The sequence below is a fragment of the Natator depressus genome, chromosome 2, assembly GCF_965152275.1.
Source record: "Natator depressus isolate rNatDep1 chromosome 2, rNatDep2.hap1, whole genome shotgun sequence".
Classification (NCBI taxonomy): domain Eukaryota; kingdom Metazoa; phylum Chordata; order Testudines; family Cheloniidae; genus Natator; species Natator depressus.
Genome location: NC_134235.1, coordinates 187,539,044 through 187,556,223, shown reverse-complemented (window position 1 = coordinate 187,556,223; position 17,180 = coordinate 187,539,044). Strand labels below are relative to the sequence as shown.

The following is a 17,180-nucleotide window of genomic DNA, read 5'->3' as shown; positions in this document are numbered from 1 at the left end:
GAACACAAATGCCATGTTAACCATGAATATAAAATGCATCTGCACAGGGGGGTCAGCTTAAAGACAGTTAAAAGGTAAAATGAGTTTACAAGAGATAATCTTGGTTTCTAAGAACATCGTTTTCACACACTTTCTAACACAAATGCTTCTTTCTATTAGAGATGAGCCTGAACTGTAACTCTGGGACTTTAGGAACTCAGTTTGGTACTTTGCTTCCATTTCTGCCTCGTTTGTAAGGGATTGCTGAGAGTGAAACTACAGTCGTACATCAATTTTTCCACAAATCATCATATAAAATGGATTCTATTTCACGGTCCGGAGAAACATTTAATGTGATTCCAAATAGTTTAGGGGGGAAAAGTCCACTTCCATAACTTTCTACAGAACCATGATGGCATGGACTATGCCACAGTTAAATTACAAGGGCTTTGACCGAACTTGTTTTGTCTATCAACTAAGTAAGCCTTGTGGCTATGCCAGCGTAAGAGTGTTAGGGAGGGCAGGAGAAAGCACCAGCCAGCATTTGTGTTGGGGCCATAATTCGGTTGCTGTAGCATAAGGTGGGTGGCAGATATGATCCCGCAATTCCTGCTCATCAGAATGGCTGCGGTGGGGGAACATTGGCAACAATTATTAACCATAGATAGTGAGGGTTTTCCTGGGATAGGCATCAATCCACATTTCTGTTGTTTAGCATCAGAGATTGGTTTGTGGTGTCTTTTGGAGATGTGCTAAAACTGAGCACTGCCTTTAAATGGACCTTAAAGTCAGGAGCAATTTCCACAGCTGAAGTCTAGTTTCTAATTTGATCCCATCTTCCAAAACTGAGAGGAATTTCACAGACTTGAAAACTAAAATAGTCAGCTCAAGGGTGTGCAAGCACATCACTAGTCATGTACCTCCACCTTTGAAACTGACTCTAAACCAAGATCACTTGCCTTTTGGTTCTGGACAAGAAGAGCCCATTTAACAGGTTTAAAGCGTCACATCAACATTCCACCCTAAATCAGATATTAGAGAGAGTCCTGTACAGGCCAGATCCTAAGCTCCCTTTGGGCTGGTCTGTGCTGCTCAGTGCCTGAAAAGCTACCTAAATGGGCAGCTGGTGATTCCCCTTGTGCAGCGAAATCTCTCAGTGGTGCACAGCCAGTGGAGGTGGTGTGTTGGGCTGGAGACTGGAGCAGGTGTGGCCTCAGAACCTCATGCTCTGACAGTCCCCAGATAGTAGAATGAACTCTAGGGGGACCATTACCTTGATAGTAGCATAGAGCAATTGCTTCTGGGGTTGAATCGGCCCCTTGCTGACCCCAGGATTGGGGGGAACAAAAAAGGTGTCTTAGAGCCCCCTTTTTCTCCAAACTTGTGTGTCGTACCAAGCTTAGCTCAGCCAGAGCCCATCTCTCTTAGGTCGTACATCTCTTAGGGGTCTATATTTCTGGTATTATGCTGAGACCAGTAGATCTGGAGTTGCATTTCATATTTAAGACTAAAATCCAAATTTCCCTAGCATATGCCTCTCTGACATTGACATTTCAATTTAACCGAGTATAATAACTTTGGCAGGAATATTGCCCAGAGTTATTAATAATTCAGAGAGAAAGATATGTGAAGGTGCACCGGGGAGATTGGACAGCCTCTTCTTCGCAGTATCTGGAGTATTTCCTAGGCATGCTTAGTGAAATCTATCCGTGCCCTTCTCAAAAGCAATCAGACCAGGCAGATTTGGAGTCATCGCTTTGGAGAAGGAACCTGTGCAGAATGTGTAAGAAGATTATATTAGAATTTAGGCAGGCAGGATTTCTACACAGAACTACTGAGAAATGATTCAGAAACATACACACAATCCCAGTCTTATAAATTCAGTTCCCCCTATTTCTTCTATCATATTTGGAGACACCTTTATGTGTTTCCAGCTAGAGAAGTCACAAATCTCTAAACTGTTAATCTGTATTTGAGATTTCAAACCTCAACCGCATTCCACTCAGAAAAGCAAGCCAAGATGGGATAAATGTTTGTGACGAATAATTGTTAATCATGTTTCATTACCCTGAGATTTCCATTAATATTTCAGCACTCACGGCAGAAACATAAATAAAAAACTCCCCAGTAAAAACAAAACAAAAAACAAAACAAAAACCTCCTGTAGAAACCCTGCCAGCGCCTAGCACAGGTCATGGCCATGAATATATTTCTTCTTGGAACTTTAAAAAGCCTGTGTACATGGATTTTATTTCACACTATGGGCTCATTTGATCTGATAAACTCAGAGACGTCCTGTGCTTTGCAGCTCTAATCCTTTGGGGGACCCTTATCCTAAATACAGAGGGGACTAATTCTGATATACTCTGCTTCCCTTGCCACCTTCAATAAAGGCAAAACAAATAATCTCCTGCTAGCACCAAATCAAACCACATTCTGGCATTTGAAGAATTCTTTGTGGTGCCTTGAAGAACATCAACATTTGCCACACTTCAAGGAATATTGCACACCTGGTCACCATTATTATTATTAATATTAGTAGTAATATTACCATAACATCTAGAGATATCAACTAAGATTGGAACCCCATTGGGCTAGGCACAGTAGAAACATAAGGTAAGAGAAACACCCTGTGCCCCGAGGAGTTTACAATTTCTATGGACAAAACAGACAAAGGGTGGGAGTGAAATAAAGTCACTTCTCCACTTTTTGTCATACGGAAGGTGACATGGCAGGTCAGTGCCAGAGCCAGGAACAGAACCAGATCTGCTGGGTCCAAGTGCAGTAACTTATCCACTAGATCCTGGTGGAATTTTACCAGAGGCAGGGAAATAGTCCCAACCTTCTTACCAGCTGCTAGAATTCTAAAATGGGCTTCCTAAGAGCCCCTTCCAGCAAATCAGTGGAGCAGGGCCAACTTGCAATTATCCTAAACAGGGCTAAAGTAAGGGAAGGGGAACTCCTCTGTGAAGAAACGCAGGCTTTCCTCAATCATGGGTCAAATTTAAAACACCATAAAGTGCATATTGCTTATTCCCCTCTGTATTTAGACTAAACTCCAGACCCTTCTGGTTTTGCTTAGCATATGATCATGGCAGACCAAACTGCTCCAAGGAAACCAATCTACTCTATTGCGGAAACAAACAGTTCTTTAAATGCACAACTATTTGTTACTTGACAGTTAAGAAATAGTTTATTGGGTAATTGAGATTGCAGTTTCAATGCTCTTAATCATCACAGATACTTGCCACAAGTATTTTATTCATCAGCTGGCCTGTCATTATTGAAAAGAAAAATTGGATACTTTTGACAGTATGTTCACTGGTAGTGAAAACATTGTCTGCTTCCTGCCTTTCTCTGCATGTGAATCATGCTGTACTTTGTTGACCTCAGTTGATCTCCAGATGGGTATTCTTTTTTTCTGCTTTGTGTAAGACTAGGCCATCATGTACAATGCAAATCTTTTCAAAGCATTTCTTTTTTTGCAGACCAGTCCTCAGTCTATAAATCCTTTGTTTGAAAGTGTTAGCTAGTTTTCAGTCTCTCCTCTTCGTTGTCGTTTTACATACTACACCTTCACGCATAACTGGGAGACACAATTTACTAAAAACAATGAGGAGTCCTTGTGGCACCTTAGAGACTAACAAATTTACTTGGGCATAAGCTTTTGTGGGCTATAACCCACTTCATCAGATGCATGGAGTAGAAAATACAGTAAGGAGGTATAAATATACAGCACATGAAAAGATGGGAGTTGCCTTACCAAGTCAGGGGTCAGTGCTAATGAGGCCAATTCAATTAGGGTGGAAGTGGCCCATTCCCAACATTTGACAAGAAGGGGTGAATATCAAAAGAGGGAAAATTACTTTTTGTAGTGCTAACGAGGCCAATTCAATCAAAGTGGATGTGGCCCATTCCCAGCAGTTGACAAGAAGGTGTGAATATCAACAGAGGGAAAATTATTTTTTTGTAGTGACCCAGCCACTCCCAGTCTTTATTCAGGCCTAATTTGATGATGTCAAGTTTGCAAATTAATTCCAGTTCTGCAGTTTCTCGTTGAAATCTGTTTTTTAAAGTTTTTTTGTTGAAGAATGGTGACTTTTAAGTCTGTTATCATGTACATAGGAAGGTGTGCAGGTAAATAAACCATTTACAACCAATTGTCCTCGTCAATGGGAGCCATCAAGATTCTAAACCACCATTAATGGCCCACACTTTGCATAATTACAATGGGACCTCAGAGTTATACTTCATATTTCTAGCTTCAGATACAAGAATGATACATACATACACATAGGAGGAATAGATTCAGTAGGTTATAACCTTTGTTATGATACCTTACAAGAGACCTTTTGCATAAAGCATATTCCAGTTACATCATATTCACACTCATAAGCATATTTCCATAAAACATATGGAGCGCAACGTCACAATAATATTTAGCAAGAACTCAGGAGTAGAGTGGTGTGAATAAATTATTTTTTTGGCTAGCTGGCAGTTCCAAAAAATTGAAAAAATTAATTTTGCGTCAAACAAAATGTTTTGTTTGATCTGAAATGAGAAGTTTTGTTTTGACTTAAAACTGTTTTTAAGATTTTTAATTGCATTTTTTATAAATGAAGTCAAAGGAAATTTTTAAACAAAAAGTTGTTTCAAATCAAAACATTTCATTTAAAAATGTCGAAACAAAATGTTTCATTTTGGGGGGATTTTTTTGTTTTGGTTTGTTTTTTGTCCGAAACAATTTAAATTTGACATGAATTCACAAAAGGTTTCAGTCAGACTAAATCTTCATTTCCTCTCCTCTCCCGCAAAAAAAGTTCTGATAGAAAAATTTCACTCCATTCGTGTCAGGAGACATGATTGTCAGGAGGGAAGGCCCAGCACTTTGATTAGCTGCATGAGAACTGAATTCAGATTGAGGGCTTGTCTACTCTATGGTTATGTTGGTACAACATATGTCTCTCAGGGGTGTGAATAAGCCACTCCCCTGAGCGACATACATTACACCAACCTAAGCACTGGTGTGGACAGCGCTATGTCAGCAGGAGAGCTGCTCCCACCGACATAGCTACCCCTTCTTGCAGAGGTGGTCTTATTATGCTGATGGGAAAGCTCTCTCCCATCGGCATAGAGTGTCTTCACCAGATGCTTCTAGTGTAGACTAGCCCTGAGTCTGCTCAAGCACCTGAAACAGCGAGTTCACAGTGTGTGCATGCTCAGAGGGTTAACCATGTATTAGCATAGAGCAACATGATATCTACAGGATGCTTACAAAGCACATTCCATCTAATGTACTATAGCATTTGTGATGTTGTCTAATTAAAATATACCCACGCAAATCATTATTCCTACCACTGTTATATAATTGCAACAAATCTTATACAAAGTGTGACACATGGCCAGAAAGGTTTGAACAGCTTGCAGGCCAACTAACCCAAAGCCAACCTTTAGAGGCATGTTGGAAAGTATGTGGATGGTAATTAGGGCCATTCGATGTTAGATTGGCTAGAACTTTGAAATGCAAACCTATATTGTTAGAGAATTAGAGGTGATATTAATTGCATGTATCTTAGATGCTAGCCATGTAAACAGACAGTTTCTGTCTGTCACTATAACTATTAATTCAGAGATCAAAAGGGAATATTAACATTTAGATGAATCTTGGGTGAAATAATGTCATTGTCTATATGTCTCTTTGAAGTTGTGATAGACTGCCTAATGGATAAATTGCCCTATGTTAATTTGTGTAACTAATTACTGGTGGGGTTTAGGAAACAGAAGGTTACATCAAAAGCCTATTGTTTACCCAGGATGGTCAAGTGAATGCTAGAAAACTATATAAAAGACCCTTGGGTCCCAATCCTTTTTATCTCAGATCTGCTTAAGCTTCATCGGGGACGTTTGAGTCACAAGACTGAGATCCCAGTTCTGATTGGACTGCCCTGAAATATAAACATTGGACTATAACCTATGGACTATTTCTGAAAGAACTCTTTGCAACTACAAAGCTCACCATCTCTGCTATTAATCTGATCTCAGAAACTGTACTCATGTCTGTATGTATATTGATCTTTTAACCATACTCTTTCTCTCTTGTTTTTTAATAATTTTTAATTTAGTTAATCAGAATTGGCTGTAAGCGTGTATTTTGGTAAGATCCAGAATATTCATTTACCTGGGAGGTAATGTGTCTGATCCTTTGGGATTGGTAGAACCCTTTTTATATGATGAAATAAAATTTTCATTAATCCTCATCATATCTGACTTGGGTGCCTAGGTGGAGGCCTTAAGCTGGGTTATTTTAAGGGAAATGTGGTGTTGACTTCTGAGTAACCACTGATTTCATAGAATCATAGAATCATAGAATATCAGGGTTGGAAGGGACCCCAGAAGGTCATCTAGTCCAACCCCCTGCTCGAAGCAGGACCAATTCCCAGTTAAATCATAAAGAATAATATGATTCATTTAATAAAGAAGCTGTTTTGTGCTGGGTTGGTAAGCCTAAGTATTGTAATATCCACCAGCTTTGGGGATTGTCTACCCCATTCTTTGCAGTTCACCTTAATGGAGTGACCTCAGCTGGGGCCCCGGTTACAGTGGCGTAGTCTGGCTTGGATACAAATTACCACAGGTTAATTGGGTTTTTGGATCAGAACCACATGGTTGTAAAAATTAATTCTGATATGGAGAGTTTAGGGGTTAAAAATCAGTTACAGTGAGTGACCCAGGATCGTATGACGATCCTGACAGAAAAAGCCTGGAAGAATTGTGTTCACAGAGAGGGTTGTCTTTTAAGAAAAAAGCCCCAGAGCAAGAACGGAAAAATCTGCTAATGACTAGTGATCAGGAAGCAGACCCAGCGAAAATGCTTGCCATAAGAAACCAGCTGCAGTTTGAACATGAACAAAGAATGGCATATATTCAATTGCAGGAACTAGAGGCTAAGGCAAAAGTGGACAAACTTAAGCTTCAAGTCAAGAGAATGAAGGAACAGGAACTGTATCATCCTGAAAAGCCAGCTCCTCTCAACAGCAAAGATGGGGATAGAATCTATCCAGTTTATAACAATGTTGGTATGTTGTTTGACTCTAAGCAGTTGTCTGTGTTTAACCAAATATACCCCAACACTGCCACCTTTTATGTAAATGCTTTTACTGTAAGCTCAGGTAAAGGTAACTCCATAACTTGTGTAGAGAATGTAAAAGTCAATGGTAAAAGCTGTTTAGGCAAATTACAGCTTCTAATATCACTCTTGTTAAAGCAGATCTTGTCAAAGAGGAAGATTACTTACCAGATCAGAGTGTGAATATTGTAATCCTCTGAGTTTACTGTAAGCGTGCCTTTAGCCAGAATCCACCTTGAATGAAATGCTATTAAACATGAAATTATAGTGGTTGTAAGAAAGTTATTGCCGAACGATCTTTTGATTGGGGATGATATTAAAGCTTTGTTCAGTCAGGTTGATATCATAAATCAGTCACAGGAAAGAAATTATCCTAAACCTGTGTCTAACAGGGGCAATGATTTACCTATGGGGGGTTTCTCCAAATATGTGTCTGAGGAAGATAGCTGTTTGTCTGTGAATGAAGTTTCTGAATGTCTGTCTAATATCTCAGAAGTGAATCTGGAATTAGATAAAGTACAGAAAGTACTCATTGATCAGAGAAATGCTTCTCTAGAGCAAATTAAAGTTGGTGATCAGGTTAAAACCCTAGCTGAGGAAGAAAGGGGTACATTCTTGGTGAGTGTTGGAAAGCTTGTGAAAGTGAGCCTAACCAATGTAAAAGTAATCCTATGATGAGCTGCTGCCTGTGAAAAGCAGCAATGTGTCTGTTGGAAGTGGCAACTTGCCTGTTAAGGAAGCTGTCCCACGCTCCAAGCAATTGTCCGTGAACAGCCATGTGTGCTGGGACAAGGGAAATAATATCAAAAGCTGTTTGTCTGTTAAATGGGAATGTTTCTCCAGCTCTTCTCTGTCTGTAAAGCAGATAGAAGAAGGCTGTCAGCCTATGATGGTTGAACATTTGTCAGTTGTCTCAGAGCTGATTCTGGATTTAACTGAAGCCCAGGTTGGAAATGTTCCTAAGTTTGTGTCTACTAGGGGGAGTGACATTGGAACGAGGGTGCATCCGGTTAATGTCATAAATAGCTCCCAGGGACTAAGCAATTCTGTTGCTTCTATTTTGTTGCTGGGTAAAGAGATGACAATCTTGTCTGATCAGGTTGATATCATAGCCAGGGCACGAGAAAAGCATGAGTGTGATTTGACTGTTACTCACTGACAGTGTGGAAACTTGCAACAAGGAAGAGAATGCTTTTAACCTTTTGACCATGGAGTCTAGCAGGTTGCCTGAAAGGGGGTTATGTAAAAATCCTCCTGATGGGCCAGAGGTGATTCTGGATGTAAGTGAAACTCAGAAGGAGTTTTGTAATTTGTCTGTTTTGCCAATGTCGGTTCTGGACATAAATAAAGCTCAGAAAGAATCAGTTGCAGTTATTGATATTGCAGGAGGGAAACAATTTCTTAGTGAAGCCTTTGAAGTTTGTAAAAAGTCAATAGCTGTGCCTAGTGTGGGTAACAAGGTATTATTACTTCCATTAACTCTTTATGGGCCATTGTTGATAGTAAACAGTCTCTCTTCTGAGGAAAGCGTGTTGGTGCTTAATGGCCAAAGTATTTCAAGTAAAAATGAATCCACTGAATTTGCTTTGGAAAAATCTAGTGTGGATAGCTTAAAGGAGGCTTTTTTTTAACTAATATTGGAAATGAACACTGTGTCTCAGGTTCAAGGAAAAGGCTGGATTCCTGGCTTTACACAGCCTTGTGAATAGACCATGGACACTTTGGATTTGTCATGTGATTTCTTCATAAGCTATAATGCATCTGATGCCTTGTGGATGCAGAAATCGGTAGTTGAAAAGCAGGAAAACTGTAGTTCAAACATAATGATAGAAAATGGTTGCGTCACTTTAAGGCATGGTGTCCATGCAAGTTACCTCGCTAACAAGGGAAAAAAGAAAGGCAAGTTAACCATTGAAAGGCCAAGTGCCCTTACAGACTTGCCTCACTCATCTCTAAAATACCAAAAACCCCCAAAACTGGTTAAATTGGAGCCTATGTTAAGGAAAACCCTAAGGTAAAGAAAAAGCTACAAAAGTTCAAAAGGGATATTAAACAAGCTGACCTAAAGAATAATTTAATCTAAACAAAAGGCTTGGCATCACAAAAATAATTATAAATGTACATTTGTGATAGAACTGATGTTATTGCTAATGAGTGTAACTAACTTGTTGCTGATACCAAAAACTGTAAAAATGTACAATATGCATGGTCTTTTGGAAAAACCCTTGAACATGTTAAGAGTGGTACATAATAGAAACCCTTATGATTATGCTGCTTGGTTCAACAAGAACACACTTTGTATTAAAAGGCCTAATAATGCTGAGGTATCACATCTAATGCCTGCACACAATCCTAAAACTTTCCACAACAGAAAAACAGCTACAAGCTTGAACTGCTGTGCACAAAGGGAAACTGAGGTACAACACTGCACAACCTTCATGGCTGAATGCCAGAGTAAATGCTCTCTGAAGAACTTTAATGGCTATGTTAAGTCAACACATAGACCAAACCCTGGAATCACTAAAGTGTTTCACAAAGTATGGACTAAGCTTTTAACTTGGGCCAAAGCATGCATCAATAATTTGGCCTTGCAAGGAATTCAGTATAAACACAGCTCATGTCAATGTTGGAAGGTCTTTAAGTTGTATCCAGGAGCTCTAATTGTGCCCTTCTACACCAATCTCGTGTTGGGGGTGTGACGTTGTCTAATTAAAATATAACCATACAAATCATTATTTCTACCACTGTTATATAATTGCAATGAATCTTATACAAAGTGTAACACGTGTCAGATTCTTTGGGATTGGTAAACCCTTTTTATATGACGAAATAAGATTTTCATTAATCCTCATCATATCTGACCTGGGTGCCTATGTGGAGGCCCAAGGCTGGGTTACTTTAAGGGAACTGTTGTGTTGACTTCTGAGTAACCAGTGAGGTAATACAGAAGCTGTTTTGTGCTGGCTTGGTAAACCTATGTATTGTAATATCCACCAGCTTTGGGGATTGTCTACCCCATGCTTTGCAGTTCACCCTAATGGAGTGACCTCAGCTGGCTTCCCTGGGACCCTGGTTACAGCATCAGTAGAACTGTTTTGTCTTATTAAGACGATTCTGAAATGCATTTTATTTACTTTATACAGTTTTCTTCCCAACTCATAGGATAAAGTATTTAAATTTTAAAATTCATCTTAGCAAAGACGTTTCAGTCGTAGGGGAGGTAGCATTCAGAAAAAGCAATTTGAAAATGACAGTAAAGCACAGAGCTACTTTTTACCTGAGGCACTGAGTGCACGTTTTTACCTCAGGCACTGATTTGGGCCATGTTATACTCTTCTGCAGAAAAACTGAGGGAGAGGGACAGAGGGTCCAGAAAGCTTCGTGCTGCTCAGCTTGTGGAGTTTCATTCTACTGCTCCCCTAAAAGTGGAAGGGCTTGGGGGCAATGGAAGTGCTCAGACCAAGGGATCCAAGCCGGAGGAGTCCAGGTGTCTGTGGGAAACTCCTCTCCCATCTTTGCAGATCAGGGGGATTTTGCAGGGAAGGCCTGACCTCTGTAATGAGCTATTCCTCTGCCCTTCCCTGAACATGGTTCTTGGAGAGTCTGTGCTGCTATTGACTGCTTTGCCCAGGAGTTGTGCTTGAGAAGCCATGGGGAAGCCTGAGATAATGAGCAGCATTAACTTGTGTGTGAATAATATATGTTAAGCTGCCTACAGGATCTGGAGGAGAGCAAACATGGAAGCCATTAACTCCCACCCCTCTCTCCTGACTTGCAGAGCCTGAACACCGTAGGGGTTGGAGGGCCTTTGACAGGCCTCTGAAGCAGCAGGCAATCATGATGTGGAGCTCATATATTCGTAGAATTTAAACACCAGAAGGGACACTTGGATCCATCTAGTCTGGTCTCCTACATAACACAGGCCACAGAATTAATAGTCACCATACCTTATTTTCTCATTCCCTCCTCTGCACAGAACCAACCCACCTGGCTCCCCTCTGCTCCTGTCAGCACAGGGGGCCATCCAGCCCTTTTATTCTTAATGTTTACCAAATATATTTTCTTCTATCTGCTAACGTTCTGTGCTTTGTACTGTGGAGTTCAGTTCTGATCCTGGCCAGACCTTGAGGGGAGTATTAGAGAGCAGGCCGCTTTTGAAGGGCAGCTGGGAACCAGTCAGAAAGAGCAGAAGCGGCTCTTCAGCCATGTCACAAAAACATGTGAAATCTTCCCATCTGAGCTTGCAGAAAGAGACGAGCCTGGGCTTCGTTGCTGTGGTTCAACATTTCTTTTTCTTCTGGTCAATAGGTTGTTGTCACATAGTTTACACAAGCTAAAACATTTTTAAAAAGAAGTCTCTCTGCCCATTTCAACAATTTCCATTGCCTATGCTGAATACGTGGCTCAAACTTGTGCTTTCCATGAGTCAGGAAAGAGGGTGGAAATAGGGTTGCCAATGTTCTAATCGCACAAAACGGAACACGCTTCCCCTGCCCCTGCTCTGCCCCTTCTCCGTGGCCCCACCCCCCTCACTCCATCCTCCCCTTCCTCTGTTGCTTGCCCTCCCCCATCCTCATTCACTCGCTCATTTTTACCGGGCTGGGGCAGGAGGTTGGGATGCAGGAGGGGGTGAGGGCTCCGGCTGTGGGTGTGGGCTTCAGGGTGGGGCCAGAAATGGAGGGATTCAGGGTGTGGGAGGGGGCTCTGTGTTGGGGCAGAGGGTTGGGGGCGGGCTCTGGGGTGGGGCTGGGGATGAGGGATTTGGGGTGCAGGAGGAGGCTACAGGCTTGAGGTGGAGCCGAGGGGTTCAGAGTGTGGGAGGGGCCTCTGGGATGAGGCAGGGAGTTGAGGTGTAGGAAGGGGTACAGGCTCTGGCCTGGGGGTGCAGGTTCCTGGTTGGTGCCAGAAATAAGCGTTTCAGAGTGTAGGAGGGGGCTCAGGGCTGGGGTAGGAGTTTGGGATGCAGGGTGAGGGTTCAGGCTCCGGGAGGGAGTTTGGGTGAGGGAGGGGGCTCAGGGCTGGGGCAGGGGGGTGGGGTGCGGGAGGAGGTGCGGGGTATGGGCTCTGGGTGGTGCTTACCTCAGGGGGCTCCCTGGAAGCGGCAACATGTCCCTTGGCTCCTAGGCGTAGGGGCAGCCAGGTGGCTCTGTGTGGTGTGTACTGCCTCTGCGCGCAGGTGCCGCCCCCGCAGCTTCCATTGGCTGCAGTTCCCGGCCAATTGGAGCTGTGGAGTTAGGGGTGGGGCAGCGTGCGGAGCCCCCCTGGCCGCCACTGTGCCTTGGAGCCAGAGAGACATGTCACCACTTCCGGGAGCTGCGTGGAACCATGTAGGGAGGCTGCCAGCCCCGCCAACTGGACTTTTAAGGGATTGCTCAGCGTTGCTGACCGGAGCTGCCAGGGTCCCTTTTCAACTGGTCGTTCCACCTGGCAACCCTAGGTGGAAAGGAGATGGGAATTGAACATTGAATTGGGATAAGCATACTTGTGGCATTTGCTCATGCATTCAGTAATGTCAGTTTGTATTACTGTTGGTCTTATCTCTATTGGTGTATTCCATTTCTAAATTCATTATTGTTTTATTAATTGATGACCGTTTTAACCAAAGGCCACTAAGTAACATCTGAATATTTAACAGCCATATGGTTGAGATTTTCAAAGCCAAAAGAGGGATTTAGGGACACAACTCCCATTTTTCTTAATTTTAAGCCCCTATTCATCTTTGAACATCTTAAACCTAGCTCAAGGTAGGTTTTGATTCGTACAGCAACAAAAGCTCATTGCATACGCAAACATCAGCACCAGTTCATTTTGGCTCTGATCATGTTCCCATTCAAGTCAGTAGCCTAACTCTCATCCACTCCAGGATCAAACACTTTATTTCCTATAGTGAGTGAGGAAAATATGAAGATAAAATACTGTTCATAGTATTTAAAATGTAAACTTGACAACAGGAATGGGAATAGGAATATTTGCTGAGTCAGCACTGATTTGTATGAGTCCCCTCAAATTATAGGTATTGGACTTGACTATTCCTGATCCAGTGAGGTTATCAGATTATCTATATTCATTCCAGTATCAGTCTGTCTGCATCTGAATGCAAATGTCCGTATGGTGGATGGGAGCATTTTGAAAGATCAAGGCATGGTGAAGTACATTGCAGTCCTGTACACAGCTAGGAAACATCACGTGAGCTAATGTCCTTAAATTCAATAAGATGCTATAGAAACTTTCTTTTTCAAGACTAACAAGTTCTTTATCAGGCAGATGTTCTGTATGTTTCTCATGGCTTTATTTTCTTTTTCTCTAGGGAGGCTTTCAGAATGGACAACCAGAAAACACTTCTTCTTCTTCTTCTTTTTGCAGCCAAATTCTGCTCCCCTGACCAGACAACTGGTAATACAGCATGAGCCTGCTCCTGTTCCCATTGAGGTCATCAGCAAAGCTCCCTTTGCCTTTAATGGAAGCAGGATTGGGCTTTGTGCTTCTTATCCATTCAAATATATGTAAAAAAACAACCCCCTGGTGCCATTTAATTCTTTGTGTAATTCCAGACAGCTCTTGCAGCATAATTTCACCAGGAGTACATTTGCATTAGGATATTAAAGACAATTTTACAGAATTAAATTTAAGGCAAATGGTTTAGTGGTGTTTCTTTTTCTTTTTGGGGTTTTTGTTTGTTTTTGGTTCAAGTGTACTGATGTTCAGTGCTTTCAAAATTTAGGGAAAAATCTTATTACTAAAAACAAATGAGCATGCAATAGCTGACAATTAGCATATTTACATTTCGGAGTAGACTCATGCCAGCTTTGCCTATTATTCCATCAACACATGCAGTTCAGATTTAGTACTGATTGCTAATTGCAAGGCTGCTTATCAACTCTAGATAAGTTATAAGCACTCCAACATTTTGACATCAACTCTTTAGCCCTTTTGGAAGATAGAAGAATTGAGGAAGGCAATCTGTCAGTATGCAGGCCATCTTCCTTATGTTTAACAATTCAGGGGGTCATAACCATTTTACCCTTTTGTCAGGTGGTGGTGACGTGCCATTTTGGAATGACTAAAAACCCAGGGCCCTAATACTGCAAGTATTTATTGCATGACATAGTGCTTACTCCTGTTTAAGTCAATATGACTAAAGGCTTGTCTACCTGTTGGGGTAATGCACACTCTGGGGTGTGATTTCTGAAGTGCACTGGTGTGTTGCACATTAATTGGTCTGTGTGGTCCCAGCTAGTGGGCACTAAAGGTTTTCTAGTGCATTTTATCGTAGTACTGTTTGAAACGCTTTAGAAGTCACACTGTCAGACTGCGTGCATTATCCTGCTGTGTAGACAAGCTCTTAGACCCATGCTAATAAACACTATGCCTCGTCGTAAATGATTGTAGTATTGGGCCCATAAAACACACGTGAGTAACTTTCCCTGTGATCTAAAACTTCAGTAAGACAACACACCATCACCAAACCATAAGTGCTGGGCATTGTGGTGGAAGATGTTTAAGTGCATATATCAACAGGCATGCATATGTGTACTTTACCATCTATTCTTGTGACCAGGCCAGATAAGTAAGTCAGGTATGTGTGAATTTCAATACCCTGTCTGTTCATAAGAATGGACCTGCAAACGCACATTGCATCATCCCTTTGCATTCTTGTGATTCCAGGAACTTGCACATCCATGACCACTGGCTTCAGTATGTAGGGTTTTCAAGCAAACTGATAGCTGGAATTTCAACAGGCAGGAGTGGTGGCTTTTTACTGAATTTTTACTTTAAGTAGCCTTATTTTCCCCAGGAAGCAAACAAGAACTGAGATTGTAATATTAGATAATACATCCAGTAAGAACTGAAAAAAGTTATGTTTCTTCAGTCTGTAGGGAAGCTTCTGTTGCAGACATTGTATTCCTCGTGGATGGATCCTGGAGTATAGGAAAAGAGAACTTCAGAAGGATGCAAGACTTCTTGTACATCATGGTCAGCAGCTTTGATGTTGGGGAAGATAAAATCCGGATAGGTCTGATTCAGTATAGTGATGCTCCACACACTGAGTTCTTCTTGAGCGCTTACAACTGCAGGGAAGCCATCTTAGAGAAGATACAAGCATTACACTACAAAGGAGGGGGCACAAAAAATGGGGAGAGCTTATGGTTCATGCTGGAGAATCACTTCGAGGAAACTGTTGGAAGTCGAAGGCAGGAAGGCGTCCCCCAGATTGCAGTGGTGATAACAGATGGGCAGGCTCAGGATAATATCCAAGAACCGGTCAAGGATGCAGGCATCACACTGTATGCCATTGGCATCAAAGGTGCTAGTTTGGAGGAGCTTCAAGAGATAGCTAGTGATCCAGATGACAAGCACGTCTATGAAGTGGAAGACTTCACTGATCTGCGGGATATCTCTCATAATATGCTACAGGTGCTTTGTAGCACAGTAGAAGAGGTGAACCAAATCACCCACTTCTCCCAAGATATGTCTACAAGCCCCTGTTTTCCTCCCCCCCACTCTTTTTTCTCTTTCATATTCATAGGTGAAGTGTTTAAAACTGTGACATGCAATCAAATCGTGGGTCTTAACTTCATTGCATCTTCCTTATCCCTTTCTCTACCTCATACAGGCACTCTGAGGAACTAACTTTGAACACACACTTACTGTGACAAGTTCCTACAGTATCTGTTTAGCTTAAAATATCCAAAACAGCACCGTGGGTTGGCAGACTCTAAACACAAACCTACTTTGTTGAATCAAAAATAAAAAATCAGTTTGAAAACCATTTAATTTTGGTTGGTAGGGGGAAATCAACTTATCCTTTAGGATGAAGATAGCTCACAACTGTGAAAGAAATGAAACAACTTGCCTTTTCATTTTTTGTGTCACCTTTCTCATGTAGTTTGCACAAAAGCCACCTTGGCTGACATCGTATTTTTAGTGCCTACTTCAACAAGTATTGGCCCAGAAAACTTTCAGAAAGTGAAGAACTTCCTCTACATCCTGGTTTCAAGCCTTAATGTGAGCAGCGATCAGATCCGGGTTGGACTGGCCCAGTACAGCGATGAGACCTTCAAGGTGTTTTTGCTGAATCAATATTCACTGAAAAGTGACATTCTGGAACAGATACAGAATTTGCCATATAAGAGCGGAGGGAGTTACACAGGCACAGCTCTGGATTTTGTCAGGACAACGTATTTCACTGAGTCTGCTGGTAGCAGAGCTCTGGAAAACGTCCCCCAGGTAGTCATCCTGATCACTAATGGGGAATCCAATGATGAGGTCAAAATGCCAGCCAACAAATTGAAAGCCAGAGGCATCTCTGTCTATGTCGTTGGAATCAATGTCCAGGATTCAACTGAGCTTCAGGAAATAGCCAACAAGCCTTTAAATAAATTTCTGTTTGGTATTGACAGTTATGATGTCCTTCAAGATCTCCCCAGAAGCCTTTTGCAAACCATGTGCTTTGCAGTCGAGAGCCAGATTAAAGGTAAGTAACTTGCCCTTACAATGGTGGCATTTCAGACATTTTTGGTGCACCAATGCAACAATCCTGATTCTGATCTGACTTACACAGGTTTTACCTTGGTGTAACTCCACTGGCTTTGATGGAGTTAATCTTGATTTGGGCCCCAATTCAGGAAAGCATCTCTATTCAGGAGGGGAGCTTTAACTTGTATTTAAATTGTAGCATGTAGGTGAGTTCCATTGAAGTCAGTGGGTTTTAAGTATATACTTGAAAGTTAAGCACATGCTTAAGGGGCTTTCCAAGGTCAGGGTTTAAGTGAAATCAGGCTCAGGCTCACAGATTAGGTGAAATAGCTAAAATTCCATCTGACTAGAACTGGTTGAGAATTTTCTGATGACGATTTTTCTTTAAATAAAATCAATGTAGTTTTCAATGAAAACTTGTTATTTTCCCAAATGTTTTTCATTTCGAGATTGCGGTTTCTCCACTGTCCAACACTTTTGTACTGTTTTCCAGAATTTGGAAAACAAAGTGTGTGTTTGTGTGTGTGGCCAGGGGGGCAGTAACTATATTTTCACACCATTTCATAGTGTTGATTAAACAGTCAAAGGTGTGAAAAGC

The 17,180-nt window shown here is 41.6% G+C and overlaps 1 protein-coding gene across 1 annotated transcript in view; it reads left to right on the top strand.

Annotated features, from left to right (window-relative positions):
- Positions 1–13,425: 13,425 nt before the first annotated feature.
- LOC141982963 (collagen alpha-4(VI) chain-like) overlaps positions 13,426–17,180 on the top strand; it is an 89,585-nt gene continuing 85,830 nt past the window's right edge. The window contains 3 exon segments of the mRNA XM_074945574.1: positions 13,426–13,498; positions 14,976–15,570; positions 15,991–16,580. Of these exon segments, the coding sequence (XP_074801675.1) occupies positions 13,426–13,498; positions 14,976–15,570; positions 15,991–16,580 (1,258 nt within the window).